The sequence below is a fragment of the Rhipicephalus microplus genome, chromosome X, assembly GCF_043290135.1.
Source record: "Rhipicephalus microplus isolate Deutch F79 chromosome X, USDA_Rmic, whole genome shotgun sequence".
NCBI lineage: Eukaryota > Metazoa > Arthropoda > Arachnida > Ixodida > Ixodidae > Rhipicephalus > Rhipicephalus microplus.
The window spans coordinates 407,098,748-407,118,070 of NC_134710.1; the positions used below are offsets into that span (position 1 = coordinate 407,098,748).

Here is a 19,323-nt window from a genome sequence, read left to right on the forward strand (position 1 = left end):
GTTCAAGAAAATAAAGTCTCAAGGAAGGAGAACGCGTCGGCAGGCCAGAAGAGAAAGCTGGCAGAAGTTTTTGTCAGAGATTAATTCATACACACAGGAGGCAAAAGTCTGGAACATGGTCGGTAGGATAGCAGGGAAACAAGTACACACACTTCCACTCGTAAACACTCAAGGTGATACCTTGGAAGATCAGGCAAACTTCCTCGGGGCACACTTTGAACGGGTATCCAGCTCGTCCCACTATACTGACACTTTCCAAAAATACAGAACAAGAATAGAAAAGCAGAAACTCGAACACAAATGCACTAGATCCGAGGCATATAACCAAGCTTTCAGTCTAGCTGAGCTGCAAATGTCTCTAAACTCCTGCAGTACTTCTGCCCCAGGTTCTGACCGTGTGATGTATGAAATGTTAAAAAACCTACCAAACGAAACCCGTAAAACCTTACTTTGTTTGTACAATGCTATTTGGTCTTCTGGCACTATTCCTACCTCCTGGAAAGAGGCTATTGTTATTCCCATTTTGAAAGAGGGCAAGGACCCTTCTTTACCCTCGAGTTATAGGCCTATAGCACTTACAAGCTGCTTGTGCAAAGTCTTCGAAAAAATGATAAACTGCCGACTTGTACATCTCCTTGAAACAAATAATTTGCTCGACCCATTTCAGTGCGGGTTTCGAGAAGGTAGATCCACCACAGACCACCTTGTTCGTATCGAGGCACAGATCAGAGACGCCTTCGTCCATAAACAATATTTTTTCTCTGTGTTCCTAGATATCGAAAAGGCGTATGATACAACATGGCGATTCGGCATTCTAAGAGACCTGTCTCACCTTGGTGTGCGCGGAAGAATGTTTCATATAATCGAAAGTTACCTGTCAAAGCGGACTTTCCGTGTCCGTCTGGGCAGTGTGCTTTCCCAAACATTTGTCCAGGAAACAGGCGTGCCACAAGGTGGCGTGCTTAGTTGCACACTTTTTATTATCAAAATGAACTCTTTGCACTTGTCCATTCCCCGCAATATGTTCTATTGTACATATGTCGACGACGTTCAGCTTGGCTTCAAGTCATGCAACTTGGCCATATGTGAGCGGCAGGTTCAGCTGGGTTTAAATAAGATCTCCAAATGGGCAGATGAAAACGGATTTCGACTTAACCCACAAAAAAGCACGTGTGTTTTGTTCTCTCGAAAGAGAGGCATGCACTCGGAACCTGACATTCGACTGAACGGGCAACGTCTGTCCGTCAAAGCCGAGCATAAATTCTTAGGCCTAATCTTGGACAACAAGTTGACCTTCGTGCCATACATCAAGTATCTAAAAACAAAATGTTTAAAAGCCATGAATCTTTTAAAAGTGTTGTCACGTACTACTTGGGGTAGTGATAGGCAATGCCTCATGAACCTCTGTAGAAGCCTCATTCGCACCCGCTTAGATTATGGGGCCGTTGTCTATCAGTCTGCTACTCAAAGTGCCTTGAAGATGCTGGACCCCGTGCACCATTTGGGCATCCGCCTTTCTACGGGTGCTTTTCGCACCAGCCCCGTAGAAAGCCTTTACGTTGAGTCAAATGAGTGGTCGCTTCACCTGCAAAGAACCTACATGTCCCTTGTTTATTTCCTTAAGGTGAAAGCAGACAAGAGGCACCCCTCATACTCTACTATAAATGACTTGTCGAGCTCCATTCTTTTTCAAAACAGGCCTTCAATGAGGCAGCCCTTCTCAGTTCGCCTGAAGGGTCTAGCCGAGGACACTGGAGTGTCACTCGAACACAATTTAATGGCTCCTGTAGCATACCCGCCACCGTGGCAGTGGCAGACTATAGATTGCGATGTGTCTTTTTTAGAAGTTACTAAACATGCGCCTATTGCCCATATTCGAACATACTTCTTGGAACTTCAACACAAATACACACGTCCTGAGTTTTTTACAGATGCCTCTAAGTCTAACTCCTCTGTGTCCTACGCTGCTGTTGGCCCTTCCTTTTCGGATGCTGGCCCTCTACATCCAGACACAAGTATCTTCACGGCGGAAGCTTACGCGATACTAGTGGCAGCTAAACACATCAAACAATTACAAATACAAAAAGCAGTAATTTATACAGACTCCCTTAGTGTGGTAACGGCTCTGCACAGTCTTAAAAAACAAAAAAACCCTGTCCTCATCTCACTTTACTCTATTTTGTGCACACTTTACACACTCAACCAACATGTTGTAGTGTGCTGGGTGCCAGGGCATCGTGAAATTCAAGGCAACGTGATGGCGGATCAGCTTGCTGCATCCGTCCACGAGGGCACCGCCACTACACCCATATTAATCCCGGCCCTTGATCTTAAGCCGTCTCTCAAACGAAACATCAGAGACTTCTGGCAGAGCAAGTGGAATACACACACACAAAACAAACTACACATTATTAAGCCACACCTTGGTCATTGGCTGCCAGTATCAAAATCGCGTTATACAGAGGTAATACTAACGAGACTCAGGATAGGACACACATACGCAACACACACACATCTTTTGTCTAGTGACGATCCACCATTGTGCGACAAATGTGGTGAAACATTAACAGTCCTTCACATACTAATCCAGTGTAAACATTTAGAAACTCTAAGAAAACAACATTTTCCATTACTCTACCGACAACATATACCTTCACACCCTGCAATGTTTGTCGGTAGGGAACCACTTTTTAGTCATAAATCATTGTTAGCGTTTTTAAAAGAAATTCACAGCTTTCATGTCATATACCCGGGCATACCGTAGCATGACCTCTCCAGAGAGGTTTTTGCTGCGGTGGCTACACAAGAAAGCACATGCCTCACGGCCCTTGGACGCAAGGGTTTGAACGAGTGAGGCACTTGTGCTAATGCCATACATATCCACCATCGTCTTTTATTATCACCAACTTTTGTCATCTATTCACACCACACACACCTTTCACGGCATGGTCATCATTTTATTACTTGTATGTTTTTACCCGCCTTACTGCGAGGAATTTTATGGCCCTTATACAGCCACTTATCACAATCATTGTCCATATTTTTAGTAAGATGAACTGGCGCTCTTTGGCCGTGAATCGGCCCTTGCGCCATAAAACATCAAACATCATCATCATCATCATCATCAATTGCTCAGTTCTAGACACTTTACTAGCAATGCAATCATTGAGAGCTGTCTTTACAACTGTTGGAGGCCTGAGAAATGAACAAACAGCAGTTTTCTTTGCTTCCTTCTCCCCCAGCACTATACAAATCTTCCAAATTTCAGGGTGCCAGGTTAGCATGTATGTTCCATATGTGAACCATTGTTTATTTACAATGTAAGTTATGTTGCCCAGACTCATATTAATGAGAACTCCTCATAACTCAAAGAAAATCTGGGTTTGCCCAAGAGTTTTAACTATGAAGAGCCTACTGCATTACCAATTTAGAGGGAGGGCGCTGGTCTCAGATAAAAGAAAATCACTGAAAAGTCAATGTTTTTTGAAGTGGTACCTTGGTAACATATAGGCATTGCTTCGAATGACTGACAGTTTCCTACGTCCTGAGTTAATATTTTGGCCACAGTATCAGTTTTTCACCATCGCAAATTGTATTTTACAAAAAAAAAATGGCAAAACAATGGCTCTTTTTATGTGCTGCTGTTGAATGGCATATGCTGTAGCAGACTGCAGTGGGCGTACAGGTTGGGTCTCTGGTGACTATGAATCATCTAGCAAACACATTCAGTATATCTTCTTCCTCATTTTACTTTTCAGGAGTACACAGAAGAATTCCTCCGGCAGGAGAGACAAGCACCTTCTGCAAGTAGCAATAGCACTAGCAAAAGTTTCTCTGCATCCACTGCCAGCAATAGCAGCACTGGAAGCCCACCAGCCAGTGGCCCTATTAATGCCACTGCTAGCGCCCCAGCTATTAAGGCTGCTGCACCACAACTGCAAAAAAACCTTGGAGGTAAGCATCAACCCCTAGAGATGGGCCTTTTAATGAACGCTAGGGGCAAATACTGGGTCGATTTTGGTGGCTGAACAGAATAGTGATTCAGAAACCTCATAGTGCTACTTTCTTGCCAAGGAAATGCTTATTTTTAAATAAAATCGTGTTTTAGTGGTTCGCACAGCGTTAGCACACTTCAAAACGGACACCTAAAAAGAGTCCTCGGTAGCCGTTTTCTTGCCCAACGTTGCCCGCCTTTACTGCTCTGCCGCTGACATACACAAACGGTTGTAGGAATGCAGGGTTACTGAGCAATGGTGTTGACATCTTATGACGCTTCGTGCAAGCACAGTCATAGTCATGCTTGTATTTGCCTAGTTTTTTTGCAGGAAAAAAATTATTCAGAAGGCAACTAATTCGTAATTATGCTGTTGCAACGCATTCCAACCAGAAGTAGAATGCACAATGTTCTTGCTATAAATGTTTTGTGCTTGCCTATTGAAGAGGGCCCTGCTGAATGGAACCACCTATTCAATCTAACCAGGTGAAAATATAAATTTTTAACCAAACCTGTTTTTCCCCATGGTAACACCAAATGAGTTTTTCTATGAACCAAACATGAACAGACAAGCAGCATTTTATTGCTAATTGTTATTCATGAATGGTTCTCTTTTTTCTTATAACTGGCTTGATTACTTGTTAATTTCAGTCGGGTTCTTTGACGTCATTGGGATCATTTCAAAATGTGCCACTCGTGGCACATATGGTGTTGTATAGTTACCTTAATTTCTCTAAGTAGCGCACTACTGTTGATGATAATCACATTGATATTTAACTCTGACATAAGTTGTTATTTGCCTCTAGTGGTCCCTTTAATAAATTCCATTTATGCACCCTCTTGGTTTACATGTTGAACACCTGTATTCAGAAATGCACCTTGACTTGAAGCTGTATTTTGACTTGATCAAGTTCATATTAAGGAATTTTTTTCATTCAACATGCTCTAAACTCTCAATGTGTTTCCTTGAGCTCATTAGCAATAGTCGCCACAATGATGTTAGGAATTCAAGCCAACTGATTAGAGCTAAACACCTGTTGAAAAGAAATGCTGCGCAAACTGCAGGAATCCAAAGTTCGCAATGAAACATATGGCACACAAGCATTTGCCAGTATCTGTTGCTTCGATAAGAACTGAGGGGTTGTGCAAAATATTTGACGTATCGACATTTTATAGACACATAATGGCCAACAAATCGAAAAGCTAGAAGGTTTTCAAAAAATTCTGGAGCAGAAGCACTCACAACTTCTTAGCAGCAAATGTGAAGCCAACATTTGCCTTTGCTTTAACTCAAAACAGAGCCTTCTCATCTGATGGCCAGTTAGAGATAAGTGCCTTTTCTCTGCTGAAGTAAGTGATACATTAACCACATAATCAAACTGCTGTTTTTGACTGAAATAATACATCCAGATAAGTGTTACTCACATGATCTCTGATAAATCTTGCCAAGACGTTAGGGGGGCCCTCCAACACTTTTCGGACATGGCCATAAAATACTGCCAATCCAGTTGTCTAGGCTCCTGAGAGCATGTGTGCCAAGCATTATAGCACAGCACACACCCTTGAAGGGCCCCTAAAGCACCTATTATATTTTTTTAAACATTTCAAGTGAACAAGGGCATCATGTGCAGCGCATTCGTGCTGCAATTGGTCAAGCAACCGGTTAGTCTGCAAGCAGCTGTCCACATTTCTTGTTGTCCGGCGTGCTGCCCACGTGCGCCACTATCCTGCAGCACACGTTCTTCTAGGCAAGCAAAGACCGCACGTGCACCTGCATGCCACACAAGAGTGGAAGGAGGGGGGAGGACTGATTTTTTGGGAAGGAAATGTAAGAAAATAGGATGTGGAATGCACGATAACTGTCTGTGATGCGAGGACACCTCAACCGATACATTCGCTGGGGAGCGGCGACTGCAGGCACCGAAGGGATAGTGAGAGTGAAGAAAAAGAAGTAAGGTAAGAGAGGAGAGGTAATGGGAGGAGAGTGAAAAATTGCAAAGTAAACAAAAAGTGTGTAATTGGGGGGGGGGGGGGTAAGTCAAGAAGGCATCTGTTGTGATTGGCGGAGAAACACCCGGATGGGCAGTCGGCGAGAAGACAAAGCAGCTTTGAGAGAGAATACAAGCGGAGGGTAGCGAAGGAAAAAAGCAAAAGCAGTGATTGCAGTGTTTTGATAATCAAACAGGTCTAACTCGGCTATTGCAGCACCGTTTCGAAAAATTCTCATGGCTCTGTGTTCGTCGGCCGCATTGTCGGCCAGTGCACGGATATCATGGTTAATGCGGGAACTAGGCCTATACTTCGCACTAATAATTTTTTTAAAATCTGTGCCGTAAGATAAGATATGAAGAAATTGATTGATTTGTGGGGTTTAGCATCTCAAAACCACCATATGATTATGAGAGCCTTAGTGGAGGGCTCCGGAAATTTTGACCACCTGGGGTTCTTTCGAGATACGAAGAAACAAGGAACAACAAACTCGCATGCGCTTTCTTCCTTTGTGTGCCTTCTTGCTGCGCAGTTTTTTTTTTTTTTTTTTCAGATGTTCCCATACCAACTTTCCAAACTTTCAACGCTTGTCTGCACTAAACTTTGTGCGATGCCAACCTCTCTGCCTTTATTCGTGATAATGGGACACTAGAAACAATATTTGACCGCAAGCCTTCTTTGCTCTATTGAAACATTGTGGCACCGAATGCGTTCACAAATTTTTGTTCATCATGTGTGGGTGCCACAGTAAGCTTCTATGAGGAAGATGCGAAAATGAGCATGCACCATGTGTGGTCTCTATTTGACTTTAAATAAAACAAAGCACTCAGTTGTGACTACTGAGCAGTTGATGGGGTTAACTATAAAAAAACAAATGGGAGTGATTGCAGGAATTATTTAAAATAGAACAATCACTTGAACGTGCTTATTCTCGACGATATTTGATTGCAACAGAAAGGACTATAGCTTCCGGCGCCAAAATGTACTTGTGACGCCTCCAAGTTCATGTCCCCAGCGGTAGCGATGCTCATTCTAGACGGCAGTGAATGCATCGTGTCAGCGATGTGTTTCGCCGCAGCATGTCCGATTTATTGACGAAGGGGGGCCTGGCATCACTAGATCCAGATTGAGCTGAATTAAACAAGTGCTCGTCTGCCGTAACTTTTTCCTTTTTTTTTTTCTTGTCTGAAAAGAGCAGTACTGCGTTGTTTGCCAGGTTTACCATGTCCTGTATACTAGAAAAAGAGCGACTTATGATTATTGAACTATGGTGCAAAAACTACATTACATTTCGGAGCCGGCTAGCGAGTCTTGTGGTAATGAAATGTCATCGTAAAGAGATCCGTTCAGGCTTTGTCCTCACCTAAAGCATTCCCGAACTTTTTCCCATTTGTTTTATCGTGCTAAGCCAGTGCATCAGCACGACTCTAACTGTTGAGTGCTTTTTTTTATTCAGTCAGATCAAGACAACACACATTGCATACTAATTGTCGTGTCTTTCTCATCCAAGTGTACTGCAGTGCACACACAATGAAGAAATATTCATGAAAGCACACAGCACCACGGCGTTTCGAGAGAGCAAACAAGGTATGCTGTCAAATTCTGATTGTAGCACCCCATTATCACAAGCAAAGGCTGAGAGATTGGTGTCACGCAACGTTTAGAGCAGATTATCGACCCAGTCCCTGCACTAACAATGATATCCGCGCGCTGGCCAGCAATGCAGCAAGCAAGAGCCGCCTTATGAGACGACGTGGTTTAAAACTACTCCTGAATTATCTGCACACACACGTGCTGCTGACAGTGCGTCATTGCAGGGCTGGCCGCATCACTATGCCACATGCTTTGAGATTTCCCCCAAGTGTGAAACAGCCTGTACATCAGTTAAGGTGTATGTTATGAACACTGACGGTGGGTTTGAATTTTCGGCACCCTCCTATACGGCATCCCTCAGAATCACGTTGTGGTTTTGCGATGTTAAACCCCAGCATATTATTATATGCCATTGATGAACCTGCTTTCTCGCTTTTACTTAACTCCTTTTTTACCTTGCGAAAATGGCACTGTTACAACACCAAATTTCTTCTCTGTATGTGCTGTTACAGGTTGCAAAGAGCCTGTTTTTATACTTTCTGGTCCAATACATTTTACGCCTACTGTACTGAAAAAGCTCTATGTCGTAGCTTTATTGTCTCGTGAATGCACAAAAATTTCTCAAATCTATTAAAAATGAATAAAGCTAGAGGGGCTTGTCAAGCACAACAAGCTCCTCATATGGAGGAATGGCATTGCATAAAAAAGAAAAGCTTAAGTCAACAGGCATCATGATGTTAAGCGCACATGATGAAATGAAAACACTTTTCCTTATGACTCCCCTGCATGCTGATGTGGCTACTGTGCAATGTTACCAGACTATGGAGTGTGGCACTGACACGTGGTAGCACCTTGTGACAAGAGACGCGTGTGATCCATGTGCCACTCAATTTTTTTCAGTTTTTCAGTTTATTTCAGTTATTAGTACAGAAAAAGGAACAGTATACAAAGTATATATACAGGAGGAGGTCCGAAAGCACAAGGCTGCAGGGGGACCTCCTGTTCAAAATGGGATTACAAAATTTACTCAATTAGCAGTAGCAGTGAAAACAGAGAGATGAGTAAATTGATAAAACCAACACTAACTAAGAAACAAGTAAAAATAAGAGTGGAATAAACAATATAACAAGATAAAAACATCTAGTAGTTTATCAAGTACGAATACAATTGTTTTTTAAATGTGCCAATAGTCGAGCATTGCTTGATGTGAGATGGCAATGAATTCCATAATGATAATGCTGAGAAATATGCAGTGTGGCGACCAAAATTAGTGCAGATAGTAGGTAGTAGAAAATTTCCATTTGAAGCGAATCCAGTACGGTTTAAGTTAGACAAAGCATTAGGATAAAAGACGCTTGATGAGACAAGATGGTGCAAGGACTTGAACAGCATGATAATGAGGTGATATTTAAATAAACTAACAGTAGAAAGTATTTCGAAGTTACGAAGTAATGATGATGTACTAGAACAATATGAACTGAAAGTCATTAGTCTGATGGCTTGGTTTTGAATGTGCTGAATGGGAGATAAGTGGGCGAGGTATGTATTTCCCCAAGTGGTGATGCACTAATTAATATGGCTATGAATAAAAAAGCATAATATAACTTGATTAGAGTTGAAATGTTAAAGTAGTAACGTGCTCTGATTAGAATCCTGACACCAAATGCTAGTTTTTTGCGCAAATGAATAACATGATTAGAGTATTTTAGGTTGCTGTCGAGAACGATTCCTAAGAAAGAGCATTCATTGTCAGGATTAATGAGTGAGCCATTTAGTTTAATAGAAATTTGGGAGGGAAGAACTTTGTTAGCTGAGTGGAATATCATGAACTTAGTTTTCTTAGGGTTAATACTGAGGGAATTCGTGAGACACCAGCTTAAGATGTTATTTAGATCTTTTTGTAATTTTAGCGCTAAAGAGTCAATTGATTTACCAGTGGCAAGTATTGTAGTGTCATCGGCATAAAGAAAATGCAGAGAGTTAGTAACTGAGAGGGGAAGGTCATTCATGTAAATTAAAAATAAAAGCGGGCCAAGAATGGACCCTTGAGGAACACCCTGATTACTAGTAAGAAAATCTGATAAAGTAGAGCGAACATAAACAGCCTGCTGTCTATTACAGAGGTAACTTTTAATGAGTGTAAGGGCAGGTTCAACAATACCAATGGCCGTGAGTTTGGTTTCCAGGATGCTGTGATTAAGTGAGTCGAAAGCTTTGGTTAGGTCAATGAACAATGCTCCAGCTAATTCACCAGAATCAATAGCTTTTTTAATCTTATCAGTGAAAGTTAACAATGCAAGATTAGTCGAGAAAGCAGGTCGAAAACCAAACAGACTAGGAGTTAAAATGGAAAACTTAGACAAGTAATTAGTTATACGTTTCTCAATACACTTTTCTATTATTTTACTAAAAGATGATAGGATAGCTATGGGGCGATAATTAGATATGAAAGTTCTCTCGCCTTTTTTGAACACTGGTATTATTTTGGCCTGTTTTAGTTGTGATGGGAATGTACCTGTCTTGAATATTAGATTGATAATGCGGGATAGAGGGACGGCAATATGGTTGGCAATTAGCTTAATGTAGGACGAGTGAATTTTGTCCAGTCCAGGAGAACTTACTTTAAGATTATGAATAATGCTGATTATTTCGTTAGGGTCTGTTGGGAAGAGGTAGAAAGATTGTGAAGAGCGGACCCGAGATTTATTGGACGATGGGGGTGTACTAGAAGCTTGTTTACAGTAAAATGAGTTGAATTCATTCGCAATGTCAATTGGCTGATCTAAGACACGGTCAGCAATTTGAAGCTCAGTGATAGTTAATTCGGACGTGTTCTTGTTTAGAAAGGAGTTAATAATTTTCCATTGTTCTTTAGAGTTGTTGCCAGCACGTGCTATTTTTTCTTCGTAATAACTTTTTCTAGCTGCTTTTAAGAGTCTATTGAGAGTATTAGAATAGAGGGTGTAACGATGTTTTAGATTCATATTGAAAGGACGGCGTTTGACTTTTTTGTAGAGGTTTTCTTTTTTACGCATGCATGTCAATAGACTGTTCGTTATCAGGGATTAGGGGGTGCTGAGTATATTCTTTTACATTTTACTACCGTGACGCTATCACGAATGCATTTGCATATGCGAGACGAAAGAAAATCAAAAGCTAAGTTGGCATCAGTGCATGTTTCAGTGAAAGACCAGTCGACATTTGTTACGCGGTTCACATACTCTTCTTTGTTTAGAATTGATTTAGAAAATCTTAAATCGCGATTATGCTTGAAGTTTTTACATGAGAAGAAAACAGGGTAATGGTCAGTAATATTTACTTTAAGAACACCACTGTGTTCAGGTGAAAGAAAGTTAGACAGAACATGGTCAATGAGTGTGCTACTGCGGCGAGGAATGCATCTAGTTGGAAGTGTGATTAAAGACTCGTAACCAAAACGTTGGTAACAATTTGCATATTCAATGCGATTGGAAGTATCTTCAAGTAAATCAATGTTTAAGTCACCCACAATAACAACATTTTTACGTTCACATGATAATGTTTCAAGGACAGCATAGAGACTTGAAAAGAACTCAGAAATTGACGACGAAGGCGACCGATAGATAGTTCCGATGATAAGTTTACCAGTGGATGAAGGCTTGTCTAGTTCTATCCAAACATATTCGCAGCTATCGACGACAATATGAAGGTCAGATCTGCGTTTATAGGGCAAAGTAGGGGAGATAAAGATGGCTGCGCCACCATGGCTACTTGATGTGCGATTGCAGTATTCTGACAAGTAACCTTGTAAGCCAAACAAGTTTTGATCCTCTAGTGTAAGCCATGTTTCCGAGATGCAGACGAGGAAAAAGTAACTTTTGAAAGAGTGTAAAAGAGTGTTTATTTCATCATGATTTTTTCTTAGACTACGCGCGCTAATGTGAATTCCTGAAATGGCAGAGTTAGTCAAGAAGGAATCTGAGTTATTGATACTAAAATAAGACGACATGATGTCGCGCAGAGTTTCCTAGATAGATAAGTGACCAGATCTATCGAAAGATAGAAAGGTCAGCTTCAGTGCGAATCCGATACACCCTACTTTCGTTTGATTGCCTCGCCTTAATATGGCAATTATCCGTCCAAAGGAACGCCCAACCCTTCTCTCTCTTGAGGGAAAGAGCTTTCGCAAACAACCTTTTGTTTTCTACGGTGAGATGGTCATTGGTCATTTATATACAGAGGATAATGATGAGGGCCTGGGAATCCGAGATCATTCGTGTGCAGTTTGGCCTTGCGAGCCTTGCTTAAAAATTCTTGCTTCTTATCGCGAGAACAGAAGCGCGCGATAATGTTTTTTTTTTTTTTTTGAGTCATTCTTAGTGGGGACGTGGTGAATGACGTCGATGTCAGAATCAAGAATAGTGCAGTTCATTTTAGTAGCCACAGCTTTTACTATGGCTGTGCAATCTTCCGCTTGAGAGCACGGAATTCCCTTTAGTTCTACGTTGTTAAGTCTCGAGTATTGTTCCAGTTCTGACACACGGTTGGTTAAAATTTCATTTTGTTTCTTTAGAGACTTATTAGAGGCAACTAACGTGGCGTTCTCGGAGCGTAGCTCCTCAACAAGCGCATTGAGATCACTGACGCCTGACACGAGGCTCTGTACTTCAGCCTTCAACTTTGACGTCTCTGGTATTAGTGCCAGAAGTTTGGGTTTGCATTCTTCAATTAGTTTAGAGGCTATTTCTCCCAGTTTATTCTCAGTCCAGGCCTCAAGCTGTTCAATGCGCTTCGCCAACTCGACATTTGAGGGCATGTTTGTAGGCAATCAAAACAATGAGCAAGGTTGTACAGTGCGGTAGTAATTGCAGAACTAAATCACTCACAGCACTAAATCACTCACAGCAGCAGTCACGGCAATGCACGATGCCCAAAACAACAAGAAGGCCACTGACCTGCGGAAGCGTTGAAAAACCTTTAGAATAGATGCCGATACGTAGAGCCGTAACTGCTGCTGCAAAGTGATGCTGGGTGAGACGGGCCTCCGCTTTATGCCGGAACACGAGCAGGTGATCAGTGCAGTAGATCCACGCAGATGATCCCTTATCCACCAAGGATAGCCGACGCTGATATTCGTGTAGAATGCACGAACACAGACAGATGGCTCAGTCAGGTGGTGAAGCAGGCGTCGAAAAGCTGAAATGGTCGGTAGCACAGGACCACCGAATCCGTGGCAACCGTCGTCCAACAGCACACTTGATTTCTTCAGAATCGTCCAAAAGCCTGTGGAAGCGTTGAAAAACCTTTAGAATAGATGCTGATACGTAGAGCCGTAACTGCTGTTGCAAAGTGACGCTGGGTGAGACGGGCCTCCGCTTTATGCCGGAATACGAGCAGGTGATCAGCGCAGTAGATCCACGCAGATGATCTCTTATCCACCAAGGATAGCCGACGCTGATATTCGTGTAGAATGCACGAACACAGATGGCTCAGTCAGGTGGTGAAGCAGGCGTCGAAAAGCTGAAATGGTCGGTAGCACAGGACCACCGAATCCGTGGCAACCGTCGTCCAACAGCACACTTGATTTCTTCGGAATCGTCCAAAAGCCTGCGGAAGCGTTGAAAAACCTTTAGAATAGATGCCGATACGTAGAGCCGTAACTGCTGCTGCAAAGACTCTTAATATAGGTTGGCCTGTGGCCAATAGAATGCTGTTGGTTGTGTGGAGCTAAGCAGCAGGCACTGGTGTGTCTCACAAAAAGGAGCCTTTGTTTAAAAAAGCTGCACCTGAGAGGATGGGAATTTCTAAACTCTCGTTGTTATACACAACTGCTAGATTCGGCTGAGCAATTCGTACAAGCGTCTACTTTTTATTGGATGTACTTTTTCACCACCCTCAAGGGGTGATTCATGATACTTTCAGGCAGGCCCCTGGTTCCATAAAATGGCTTTTCCACCAATGATTACTGTTATAGCTGAGTACCCATTCTCTTTAGTCCTATCAGGGACAGTGAATTGGTAAACATGCCTCATGAAATTAGGTGGGGGAAAAATGACAGCATATCCACGGGGTGAATGATGAAGAGTGGGGCGAAGCTGGGTCTGCACGCCGCTTCGGCCTCCTGTTGTCGTACTGCAAGGTCCTCGCAGAAGCGTGCACGAGGCGCGCTTCTGCCTCGTGCGCCCGCGCATCAAAGTCCCTTCTTCGAGCACGAGCTGCCGCCGCCCTGCGCGCATGCCGCTCAGCTGCCTTGTCCATCCTCTGTCTCCGAGTCTCTGAATGAATACGCACGCCAAAACGGCGCTTCTGTTGTACTATAGAGCGCCCCCTATCGTACGGCACTGTGGAAGAACACGCGATCGTCTCTCTCTCCTTCCGTATGTGTGCCGTCAATCTTTCTTTTCTACATGTAACACCCTCTAGTGTCGTACCATTTGCATTTTTCAGCGTGCTCCATAGCGGTGGTCTAGTGGCTAAGGTACTCGGCTGCTAACCCGCAGGTTGCGGGATCAAATCCCGGCTGCGGCGGCTGCATTTCCGATGAAGGGGGAAATGTTGTAGGCCCGTGTGCTAAGATTTGAGTGCACGTTAAAGAACCCAAGGTGGTCAAAACTTCCCGAGCTCTCCCCTACGGCGTCTCTCATAATCGTATGGTGGTTTTGGGATGTTAAACTTCAGATATCATTTTTCAGCGTATAGTACAAGTACTGCCCACTATGGCCGGTTCAAGAACTAACAAGGGGCAGTTACCCACAACAAGGACGTACAAGCCACGCCATAAGGAGCTTCGCCCCTAAAAAGTTGCAGCTTTGCTGCAAAGGCGCAGCAATGAATGCGATAGCTACAAATTGGAACATCGCACGAAGAATGGCAAGAAGATCGAAACGTGCCCCACTTTGCTGACGCACAAATGACGCAAATAAGTGTCTCGGTTATTACTTCACTGTGTCTGACAAGCGCGCCCTTTTCGCAAACGGAGACTGTGCAGTGAGAGCAGTAACCTGTGTGCGCCCAGGAACAACAGAATCATGATCTGGCGACGCGCGCTCATTGCACCATCTCCCTGGTAATGACGAAAACATGATAGTTTCTCGGAGATGGGCATTGCCAGCGGTTTATGGTAGGTATAAATAGCTTGCCGTTTTGACGTTGAAAAAGGCGCTCCTTCGTGGCTCACGCCACGCACTCGCAAGTAAGAGGTTGCACGTTTGATTCGTGCGCCGGAGTCTTTTTTGGTTTTTTTTCCTGCATTTTTATATATATAGATATGTATACATATACGGTGAATGACTGCGGTTGTCGTTGTCGACGCTGGGTGAAGTACAGCCGAGTCTCCACATCATTGCTATCGCGATAAAACTACAAAGAAAAAAACTGCTAGCACTGCACAGAACGTGCAGCACAGTCACAGTGAAAGCTGGAAGAGTAAACTTTCTAGAGCCTTTTTTAAACACTCTTCGGGTAACTGCTACAAGCACACCTGCAGGGTACCCACTATGCCATAAAACATAATTTTTTTTTAGTAGAGAGGCATTCACTATGTTAATATTCATCATTTTTTTGGAGAAATGTGGTACCCTCTGTATTGTAGCGAAGAATTTTCTGCAATTTCTTTATTCTGAATTTTGATTTTGAATTTTTGATTCTGCAGCTGATGCTGCAAAGAATTTTTCCTGGGGCTTTAGTAATGGCTTGGAGTGTTTGACGACCCGCTCGTTATGTAATTCACATTCTGTGATGCTTGGTTGTTCCTTTGCTGTTCTAAAATGCTTTATTACTCTTACTAATGCGATTCCTGTTTTATCATAAAGCCTTCCTATGGTCACTTCGTAACAGTTTCAAGCACCAGCGTGGCTCAGGGGTAGAATGCTGGGCTGGCATGCAGGGGACACGGGTTTGAATCTCATTTTGTCATTGTTTCTTTTTATCCATGCGATAGTGGTTACAAACACCGGCAGCGGTGGACAACTAAGGCGCCAAAAACGACTCTTGTTGTGGTGTCATAGCAGCTGTAAAAAGAAACATGTTGTGCTGTGCTCAATTCTTCTTTGATATTATTCCTGCTCTTTATGTCATGACACATGCTTAGTCCTGTCATATATGCCTGTAATGATAATGGAAATGTCTTTTTTTTTTTTTTTTCAACACTGTATTGGGATGATCGCTTTTGGAAGTAGGATGGGATAGCAGGGTTCTCTTACACTAGACATGTTTCTTCGTGGTATTTTCAGGTAATAATCATGTTTCGAAGTGCTTTTATTAACTATACTGTTTCAGGATAGGGCATCATTCTAGGGACCCAATGTATGTAATGGTCACCTCACATTTGTGAGTCCTTCAGCTTTAAGGTGAAATTTTTTTCGTTAATCAGGAAAGGCTTTGTTTCACTATGCAGAAACTGAAAAATTGGAAAACAAGAACCATGGGAGCTCTGAGACACCACTGGCGACAGAAGAGCCTTTGTCAACACCGCTGACGATGGGCCTTGCTGGTGATGAAAGGTCTGCCCATAGCAGTGACGCCATGGAGGTTGCACCTGAAGATTCCGGCTTGAAGCTCTCTGTAGCCAAGGTGCCTGAAACAGCTGAAGAACCTGTGCACCTTGATGTGCCAGTCGCCCAAGCTTGTGAAGAGAAGGATGCAACCGACGGTACCAAAGAAAAGGGATCGGGTGATGCAGGGTTATGTAAGCTCTTTTCATTCACCTGATCTTGCAAATTACAGTAGACTCTAAGTAAACGGAAATCTGTTAAATGGAACTATTGCCTCTGCAATGATTGGCTTCAGGCTTGTATTCTGCACCCTTGTTCACCTCTCAGTAAACGGAACTCCTGTTAAATGGAACATATTTTCCCGGTCCCTTCAAGCTTCGTTTACTGAGAGTCTACTGTACTTGCAGTGTGAGGGCGATGCTGATGCAAAAGTTGTTCTGAACCTTCGTTTAGCACTAAGTATCAAGTTATGGTAGCTCGTTTCGTTCTGTATTTTTAAAAATAATTTGGCAAATACGTTTCTTACTGTTGGGTGTCTTTCTTTCTTGATATAGCAAGTTCGGCTGGCGGTAAGACTGGACCCATGCCTCCAGCTGACAGCAAGAGTGTTCAGCCTCAGGACTGGGTAACACGAAGTTTTTTTTTTCTTTACATTTTGTTGTGCATAATTGAAATGCATGCACTGCCATAATACTTGCACAACCTGGAATGCCTGCATAGACTTACTAAATTCAGAATAATTAATTTCCAGCATATAAGTTGGGCTTTTTGTTTATACTCTCACTCGTTTATCCTCCAGTGAACAGGTTCTTGAGTAAAAAAAAGGTATTAATATAGCCACACCTTTGTACTTACATATACCTATGCTAATTCAGTAAAAGCAGTCAACACCGACAATACAAGCTTGCATTATATGTTGCAGAGTGCTGCACTAGTAGAGGTTAGCTTAGCACTATCCATGGCCCTGAGAGCTGTGAAGGAGTTGTGTGCATGTGCTGATGGGACGTGCTCTGGTAGAACATTGCCAACACTCTGCGCACTATAAAACACTTCTTAAGTGTGCTGTCATTTTCTGTACAAGTACACACAATTTTCACAGCCTCTTTTTCTAACCGTGAAGAAACTTCACTTGCGCAGGTTAGAGTGTGGGCCATCAAAGGCTTTTGTCTTCCAATTTACTGCGAAAACTCCGACCATCCAGTGACTAGATTCCTACATTTGACGCAAAAATTAAGAGGGCGCTTGAGCTTTGCCTTCAAGAGTGGACCGCAATAGCATAATTAGGCCCCAAACACATTGCCCACTTAAATGCTAGCCTAGCTTCGTTTTTAGGTAGACATCTCAACACTGCCGCAAGAAAAACAATGTGTGTCCATTTCAAGCTATCCTAGAAGGCATATACAGTGAAATCTCGATAGAACGAACACCACATTAACGAACTTTTCAGGTTAACAAACTTTTGAAAAATCCTGCACCAACTGCTAATGGTTTTATAGCAAAATTATTTCACTACTACGAACTTTAGAATACCGAACTTTTCAGAATAACGAATGCTATTTTAGTTCCGCGTTATGTTAACAGCGCCTCAGTACTACGAACTCATGTTTTGGCTTTCGTCACGATCGCCGTAGTGGTACGCAAGCAGACAACACAGCGAACAGACGTCCCGCTTCTCGGAAGAAAACGCGCGATGGTGCAGAGGGGAAAAAAAAAAGACTTTCCTTTTTTTTTTTGTTCAAACGCCGCTGCTGCAGGTTTACAAGCGCAGAAGCGAGGGGCAAAGGCAACACAGGAGGGCAAGGTCAGCAAGGCAGAGTGGGAGTTGCGTAGTAGGAAGCATGGGCGCCGAAAACCTGAGACAGGGAGGGAGCAGAAAGCTAAACGGGAGGAATTTTCTTTTTTAGCTCTTTCTTTTCTTCGGAAGAGGCGATGACAGCGGCGACGCTTCGGGTTTTTCTTATCTTTGTCACTTTAGTCCATGGAGGAAGAAAAAACTATGCTTTAGTCGGTCATGTTCATCTTTTTTCAGAGATTACTTCGCGTTCGTAATGCAAGTCAGCGTTCGTGCTGCGGTGCTACTGAATTCATCACTGCTTGTGACGAAGAAGCAAAGACAGTTTTCGCTAAGCGAGAAGGTTGATATTCTTCCGCGACTGCAAGGCAAAAATCAGGCTGTTGTGACCTAAGAACAGAATCGCACCACAAAAATGAGAATGAGCTGGAGGCCTTCGCGCTGCAATGTTTGTGCTGCACGCATCAAAAAAAAAAAAAAAAATCATAGACTTCTTTAAGTAAACATGCATTTTTTCGTGTTCACTTGTGCATTTGTTTTTTCTCGTAAAAAACGAGTTCAAGGACCCACCATTGTAAAGGTAAATCGTTTTAGTCAGTGGAAAATATGGTTAATTTTTGGGCTTACACTATAACGACCTTTCAAAATAATGAACAAATTTCTGCGGCCTACTGAAGTGTGTTATACCGAGATTTCACTGTAGTACAAATACAGTTGTGAAGTGCCTTCTATGCCATACCGTATACACTTGACTAAAGGTGGCGCTCCTGCCCCCTCACAGTTGGACATCTGTGGTAATGAGGGAGATAGGTTAGATTTTAGATTCAGTAAGGAAAAATCAGCAGTCATGATTTTCAATGACAACGAAGGTAGTGAGCTTAGAATACAGGAGGTCACGCTAGAGATAACAGATAAGTACAAATATCTGGGCGTATGGATAAGCAGTGGGACTGAGTACCTGAGGTAACACGAAATATACGTGACAACTAAAGGTAACAGGAATGCAGCAGTGATGAAAAATAGGGCACTGTGGAATTACAATAGGTATGATGTTGTGAGAGGAATATGGAAAGGGGTCATGGTTCCTGGGCTGACGTTCGGCAATGCGGTCTTGTGCATGAGATCAGAAGTTCAAGCAAGATTAGAAATTAAGCAACGTGAATTAGGTAGGCTTGCTTTAGGAGCTCACGGGAATACACCAAATCAGGGAGTACAAGGTGATATGGGATGGACATCATTTGAGGGCAGGGAAGCTAGCAGCAAGATAATATTTGAGAAGCGATTCAGAGAAATGGGGGAGGAGCGTTGGGCTAGGAAGGTTTTCAGCTACTTGTACATGAAGAATGTCGATACAAAATGGAGGAAGCGAACCAGGAAATTGACTGGTAAATACTTAGAAAACAGCAGGTGTCCAAACCCAAAAGAACTATTGGTTAAGAAGAAAGTGAAGGAAACGAAGACTGACATGTGGAGAATGGGCATGA

General features: G+C 42.8%; 1 protein-coding gene across 6 annotated transcripts in view; it reads left to right on the top strand.

The window, feature by feature from the left end:
* LOC119160964 (FK506-binding protein 15) overlaps window positions 1–19,323 on the top strand; it is a 290,382-nt gene that overhangs the window by 244,623 nt on the left and 26,436 nt on the right. For all 6 annotated transcript variants that reach the window (XM_075880249.1, XM_037413254.2, XM_037413255.2 and 3 more), the window contains exons 23-25: window positions 3,759–3,954; window positions 15,951–16,241; window positions 16,602–16,672. In XM_075880249.1, coding sequence (XP_075736364.1) covers window positions 3,759–3,954; window positions 15,951–16,241; window positions 16,602–16,672 — 558 coding nt within the window. The remainder of the gene's footprint in view (window positions 1–3,758; window positions 3,955–15,950; window positions 16,242–16,601; window positions 16,673–19,323) is intronic.